Source organism: Colobus angolensis, unplaced genomic scaffold (assembly GCF_000951035.1).
Source record: "Colobus angolensis palliatus isolate OR3802 unplaced genomic scaffold, Cang.pa_1.0 Scaffold50, whole genome shotgun sequence".
NCBI classification, from domain to species: Eukaryota; Metazoa; Chordata; class Mammalia; order Primates; family Cercopithecidae; genus Colobus; species Colobus angolensis.
In genome coordinates this window covers 2,527,188-2,534,278 of record NW_012118488.1, presented here as the reverse complement: position 1 = coordinate 2,534,278, position 7,091 = coordinate 2,527,188, and the positions used below count along the sequence as shown (strand labels likewise).

At 51.7% G+C, this 7,091-nt stretch overlaps 1 protein-coding gene across 1 annotated transcript; it reads left to right on the top strand.

Moving 5' to 3' along the window:
• The first annotated feature begins 4,243 nt into the window (after positions 1-4,243).
• Positions 4,244-6,715, top strand: HOXB1 (homeobox B1). The gene is made up of 2 exons (XM_011959873.1): positions 4,244-4,915; positions 5,367-6,715. Exons 1-2 carry the CDS (start codon positions 4,330-4,332, stop codon positions 5,693-5,695), a joined length of 915 nt encoding a protein of 304 aa, XP_011815263.1. The 5' UTR covers positions 4,244-4,329; the 3' UTR covers positions 5,696-6,715.
• Positions 6,716-7,091: the final 376 nt, after the last annotated feature.

Below are 7,091 nucleotides of genomic sequence, written 5' to 3'. Positions count from 1 at the left end.
TGGTCAGGCTGGTCTCGAACTCCCGACCTCAGGTGATCCACCCACCTTGGCCTCCCAAAGTGCTGGGATTACAGGCGTGAGCCACCGCGCCGGCCTAGCCCCAACCTTTGATCTTGGGTTTGGCCTCCCAAGATTCGGGCTGGAGAGAGCAGATAGAGACATTTAAGATCTAATGAAAGAATTTAGATTGCTCCTGCCAAGCCCCCAGCTGAAGCAGCTTCCTCCACTGAAGCAGCTTCCTCCACAGAAAGGACCAGAATCTAAGGTTAAACTTCTAATATATCCCCATTCTGGTTAGAATGGTTTCCTTGCCTGCATTCTCAGTGTGATAAGGAGTGAAAACTGTCAAAGATAACTTCAGTTCCAAACATGTCTATGTTCTCCTTACTCTCTTTTATGCACAAGCAGATCATACAAACTAGGACATCAACTTTATTTCATTTGGTGTTCGGTCCACCCAGACACTCTCTGGTGAGTTTAATTTGGTCAACCAAAAATCCTATGGGTCATAAGTTATTCCAGTCAGTGAAGCTTCTTTTAGGGAGGAGGAGGAGATTGGGAACCTAGGGATCAAAGTTGCTTGGTTCTCCCAGTCCTTTCTGCTGGGGCTGCGAGAACCAGTAGGAATTTGGGGAAGTTTTAATGTCCCTGCTAACCCAAGAGAAAGTGACATGACTCAGGGATGAATTGGGGAGCATAGTGAATTTGGAAAGCTGAGGCAATCACTGCAACTGACAGTATAACTTGAGGCACTTTTTTTTTTTTTCTTTTTTTAAATAGAGACAGGGTCTCTGTCACCCAGGCTAGAGTGCAGTGGTATGGTCATAGCTCACTGCAGCCTTGAACTCCGGGGCTCAAGCAATCTTCCCTTCTGAGCAGCTGGGACTTCGTGGAGGCACCACCACAAACAGCTAATTTTTAAATTTCTTTATTTTTGTAGAGATGTGGTCTCACCATCTTGACCAGGCTGGTCTCGAAGTCCTGGGCTCAAGTGATCCTCTCGCCTTGGCCTTCCAAAATGCTGGGATTAAGTGTGCAAGCCATTGTGCCCAGCCAACTTAGGGCACTTTTGCCTCAGTCTTTGACTTCAGCTGTTATAGAGGGAATGCATTCCTCAATTCCCAGACAGATTTGTGATGTTTTATTAAACTGATTTGAAACTCACTTCTTCCTTTAGACCTCAAATTGTTCCCTTAATTATGAAGGCAAAGGATGGGGTGAGAAGGTTCTCCCTGGGATGAGGAAAAGGTGGAAGGTGAAGAAGTCTCAAGTCTCTCAGAAGCAGGGCAGCGAGATCAGATATAGGCCTAGTTCAAATTTGGGGTTAGAAGACAAACCCTAGTTTCCTCCAGACAAGTTATTCTTAGTGTCTGTGGAAGACATGTTAAAATGAAAGGATGAAGCATCTGCAAATCTTCTCCCCAAAAAAGTAAAATAGAAAGAAATAAGCTTGCTCTCACCTCAATAATCTCTTTCTCTTCAATTCCTCTGCAGGTCACCTCCTCCCATCTCAATTTTCCTTTCTTTTGTCTGCCCTCATTCCCTTGGCAAGTGAACATTCTCTCTCTTCCCCATTGCATCTCTTAAAGAAGTTACCAGCTGGTCCCCCTCCCCCTCAGCTTGAAGCAGGGTCTGAAGCAGAGTACACATGATCAGGGAAAGGAGACAGGGGTTCTGTGAAATGCTTTGAGCTCTTTCAGAGTTGGGGGTGATGGCCAGGTGCGGCAGCTTAGGCCTGCAATCCTAGCACTTTGGGAGGCCGAAGCAGGCAGATCATTGAGGCCAGGGGTTCAAGACCAGCCTGGCCAATATGACGAAACCCTGTCTCTACTAAAAACACACACACACAAAAATTAGCCAGGCCCCATGGTACATGACTGTGGTCCCAGCTACTCGGGAGGCTGAGGTGAGAGGATTGCTTGAACCTGGGAGGCAGAGGTTGCAGTAAGCTGAGATCACGCCACTGCACTCCAATCTAGATGACAGTGTGAGACCCCATCTCAAAAAACAAAAACAAAACAAAACCCTCTCCCCAAAAAAAACAGAGTTGGGCTAGGCCCACAATTATTAGAGAAGAGAAAGGCAGTGTGATGCTAGTGGTATATAGAGCAGAAAGCAGGAGAGGCAGCTATGGCAAGGTCAAGCAAAACAAGAGGGAATGGGAGACAAAGATGGAGGGGCAAGACACAGACTGAGGGGGACAACTTTGGGGTCCCTTGCAGAGGAAGGAATATTCATCCTGCCCTTTTTGGAGTGTGGAAACCTGAGAAGTTTTGAGGGTCCTCCCTAAACCTGTCCCACCTGCTTCCCTTTCCTCTCCTGAGCTTCATTGTTTACAGAGATCACTCCCTGAACTCTTGCCCTCCTGGACTTGCCCTAGCTTCAGCCCCAGGCCTCTGACCAGGCAGACACCCTGACAGGTTACAAATGAGCGTGGGTGTTGGATTGCGCCAAGCTCTTGCCCTCGAGTTGCCTGGAGGAGGAGAATCAATGGGCCCTACCTAAGGGCTTCTCTTCTAGTCCCATCTGGGTTTGGAGTCTGAGAAAGTGAAGAAGACACATCCCGTGTTCCTCCACAACAGCCACACAGAACAAAAAGGGGCGAGACGCCACTTCTCACTCCGGAGTCTTAGAATTCAGAGCCTCGGGGCCTCCACCCTGATTCTCCCACTCTCTAACCAAACTCCCTTTATCAATTCTAGAAAAATCACTGAAATCTGGAGTAATCTTTAAGATTTAACTGGTATTGCCGGGCGCGGTGGCTCAAGCCTGTAATCCCAGCACTTTGGGAGGCCGAGACGGGCGGATCACGAGGTCAGGAGATCGAGACCATCCTGGCTAACGCAGTGAAACCCCGTCTCTACTAAAAAAGAGGTAAAAACTAGCCTGGCGAGGTGGCGGGCGCCTGTAGTTGTAGTCCCAGCTACTCGGGAGGCTGAGGCAGGAGAATGGCGTAAACCCGAGAGGCGGAGCTTGCAGTGAGCTGAGATCAGGCCACTGCACTCCAGCGAGGGCGACAGAGCGAGACTCCGTCTCAAAAAAATAAAATAAAATAAAAGATTTAACTGGTATTAAATTTATGCATCTGAGGTTTGGAATTTTTTTTTTTTTTTTTTTTTGGAAGGAGATGGAGGGTGGTGAAGGAGAGACAGGTAGGAGGGAACCAGGAGATCGCAGGTCTCCACTAGTTTTAAACACTTCAAGAAGAGAATAAAAAATTCCCCTCCTCTTCAACTCCCTGTAAGCATCACCTGGCTGTGCTTATTGTGGCTCTCTAGAGAGATATAGGGAGTTATTTAAGTCTGAGTGAGTGAGCTAGCTACAGCTATGGATGGCTAGAGAGAGGATAAATACATCTAGAGAGATGAGTTGATGGATAGGTAGGGAACGAATATAAATATGGAGAAAGATGGACGAACAGAGAGATGGATTGAGACAGAGAGAATATAAAGAGAGGCTGAGGGAGAGAAATGGATGTGTGAATGAGGACAGAACGTTTATGCAAAGCGAGAGAGAGGGAAGATGGGGCATTTCCCATCTTTTTCTCCACATTTCTGTAGTCCTGCCTTGCTCCCTGAAATGCCATTTTCCCACCCCTGGCTTCATGAATTCTTCCTCTAGATTCCAGATCCTGCCCCACACCCTTAGGTGTTTTTGCACCACCTCCCCCAACCGCCCTACCACACAGTCATCCATTTGGCCCAAGATAACATACCTCACCCGGCTGTCCTAGCCCATCACCCTAAGACAAATTGGAAGAAAGGAACATGGTTCGGGAGTTCTGGGCAAAGTAAGGAAGTTGGATTCCCCACCTCCAGGTCCACAGACCTGGGGGGAAGGTTTCTTTGAGGGGTAGGAAGAGTGAGGGGCAGCTGGCTTGAATTTGTCCCAATCTAATAACCCAGGAGCCTATTGAAGGCCTTGGGGGTTGGGAGGGAAGGAAAGTCTTGAATATTCTCCTAACTTTTTCCCCCCTCCCTCTGGTCCCTTCTTTCCAAAAGTCTTTGAAGAAAGATGTTTTTGACGCTTCCATGTCGCTCTCAGATGGATGGGCTGCGGGTGATTGAAGTGTCTTTGTCATGCTAATGCTTGGGGGGTGATGGATGGGCGCTGGGGCTGCCAAACTCTGGCCCGCTTAGCCCATTGGCCTGGGAGAGATCACATGTGTCCCCTCACCCCCACTCCCTACCCCCTTCCTAGGGAAGCGCTGGCCCAGGCGAGCGGGCCGGGCCATGGATTGGAGCCCCGGCGCTGTGACATACTGCCGAAAGGTTGTAGGGCAAGAGGGTGTCTCCCCCAAACGGGCCGACCCTCCTGCGGCCTTGACGCATGGACTATAATAGGATGAACTCCTTCTTAGAGTACCCACTCTGTAACCGGGGACCCAGCGTCTACAGCGCCCACAGCGCCCACAGCGCCCCAACCTCCTTTCTCCCAAGCTCGACTCAGGCGGTTGACAGCTATGCAAGCGAGGGCCGCTACGGTGGGGGGCTGTCCAGCCCCGCGTTTCAGCAGAACTCCGGCTATCCCGCCCAGCAGCCGCCTTCGGCCCTGGCGGTACCCTTCCCCAGCTCCGCGCCCTCGGGGTATGCCCCAGCCGCCTGCAGCCCCAGCTATGGGCCTTCTCAGTACTACCCTCTGGGTCAATCAGAAGGAGATGGAGGTTACTTTCATCCCTCCAGCTACGGGGCCCAGCTAGGGGGCTTGTCCGATGGCTACGGAGCAGGTGGAGCCGGTCCGGGGCCGTATCCTCCGCAGCATCCCACTTATGGGAACGAGCAGACCGCGAGCTTTGCACCGGCCTATGCTGATCTCCTCTCGGAGGACAAGGAAGCGCCCTGCCCTTCAGAACCTAACACTCCCACGGCCCGGACCTTCGACTGGATGAAGGTTAAGAGAAACCCACCCAAGACAGGTAGGGCTCAGATGTGGCCACCCCTTCTCGGGGGCCCAAAGTATCTCTGCTTCCCCTGCAGTCACATGTCCTGGGCCTGGGCTGGGTTCTTCTCTTTCAGTGGCTCTGGTAGACACAGGTAAGAGCACAACCCATGTCTCAGGTCAGGTGAGGTCTCCTCACCCAGTATGTGACCGGTCACCCCAGGAGTAAGTTTCCATACACACCCCACTTCCTGATCTGTGCACCCAGCACAGGCCCAGGACCTGGTGTGCATCGGGGCATGGAAGTATGGGGAAGGCTGCTCCGGACTTGATGATCACCATGGGGGTACCTGGGTCCCTGGGAACTTTGACAACTGTACTTGGGCAGAATGGTGAATGGAGGTCCAGAGCCAGCCCCCAGAGGAGGGAAGGGGAAGGAGAAAGAGGTGAGAGAATTGACCTGGCCTTTCTCCCTGCCCCGCCCCTAGCGAAGGTGTCAGAGCCCGGCCTGGGCTCGCCCAGTGGCCTCCGCACCAACTTCACCACAAGGCAGCTGACGGAACTGGAAAAGGAGTTCCATTTCAACAAGTACCTGAGCCGGGCCCGGAGGGTGGAGATCGCAGCCACCCTGGAGCTCAATGAAACGCAGGTCAAGATTTGGTTCCAGAACCGACGAATGAAGCAGAAGAAGCGCGAGCGAGAGGGAGGTCGGGTGCCCCCAACCCCACCAGGCTGCCCCAAGGAGGCGGCTGGAGATGCCTCAGACCAGTCAACATGCACCTCCCCAGAAGCCTCACCCAGCTCTGTCACCTCCTGAACTGAACCTAGCCACCAATGGGGCTTCCAGGCACTGGAGCGCCCCAGTCCAGCCCTATCCCAGGCTCTCCCCAACCCCAGGCCTGGGCTTCACTGGCCTGGGGATCCTCTCTAGGGCTGAAATGCCAGTTTAGAGCTGCCTGGGGGTAGGAGGGGGGATGGGGAAACATTTTTCTCAGACCTGGGTGACTGGGAGCCCTACAGGACCAGAGGCCTGGGAGGCATGGAACCTGTCAAAGGTAGAGGGAAGGGCTTCTGCCTTTGATCTGGGGATCAACTCAGTGTTGACATGAGGTGGGGGTGGGGGCCAGCCTCATCCTCCTGGATTCATTCTCCTTTCCCTTCCAACTTCTGTTTATTCAGTTCAGTGCCTTCAAGCTTTGAGGAGTCTCCTCACGCACTCTTACCCTAATTCCCCCATTCTAGGCCTGAGACAGAACCTTAAATTTTCTTGTGTGGGAGGTGTTTGGGTGCAGCCATATTATTATCAATGCTTAATCCAGTCACCACAGACCTTACAATAGCACCAGCTGCCTTGTGACAGACCAAAAAGCCCCCGCCCCCATCTAACCCCATTAGCCCTCTCCTGGCACATTTACATTGCACTAATGCAGCCTCCAGAGGTTGTTTTCTGAGACCTGCCTCCTCACACCAGCGACCTCATCACTATGTCACCAAAGTGTTTTGGAACTTGGTATTTGAGAGACTTCTGGAACTCTGTGCAAGTCCTGCCCCCAGCAAGCCACAACCAGGAAGGTGCAGGCACACCCCCACTAGCTCCTCCCCTATTTATTGCCTCCTGGAAAACCCAGGACCCTCTTCCCTATCTCCACCCCTACCCCTGGGGGCAGCCCAGGGAGAGCCAGGCACAGTGAGGGCTCCCAACAGCTGCAAGGATTTATCTGAACCTTGGAGAAAGAGGAGGAGCCATCTAAGTTTCTGGAAACCTGAGCCCCAAGTGAGCCGGGGTTCGCTTTGTACCTGCAACTACCTCATTTCAATAAAGTCTGTGTTTTCCCTTCTTCCTGTCTGCTTTTGTTTCTCCATTCAGGGTTAGAGGAGGCCTCATACTCCGTCCACCCTGGAGAAGAGGTGAAGAAAGAGTGGCCATTGGCTGGTTGGGCTGGAATGAACTGAGGTTTAAGATCTCAGCTGGATAAAGAGAAGGACTTACTGGGTGTGGCCTAAGCAGAATTGGGTCCCAGGCACTCAGGCTTGACAGTTGTCAGTCCCTTGGTTATTGCAAGAATCCAGAAAAGCATGGAAGAAGTCTGTGGGATGAATGCAATTCCCAGAGATTTTTCTTTTTCTTTTCTTTTCTTATTTTTCTTTTCTTTTTTTTTTTTTTTTTTTTGAGACAGGGTCTGACTCTGTCGCTCGGGCTGGAGTGCAGTTCT

What these genes read in the sequence shown, in the direction of transcription:
- HOXB1 (XM_011959873.1), top strand. Translation starts at nt 4,330, where the DNA reads ATGGACTATAATAGGATGAACTCCTTCTTAGAGTACCCACTCTGTAAC. An exon ending in GAGAAACCCACCCAAGACAG is followed by an intron (nt 4,916 to 5,366) that starts GTAGGGCTCAGA and finishes CCCCGCCCCTAG; the next exon opens with CGAAGGTGTCAGAGCCCGGC.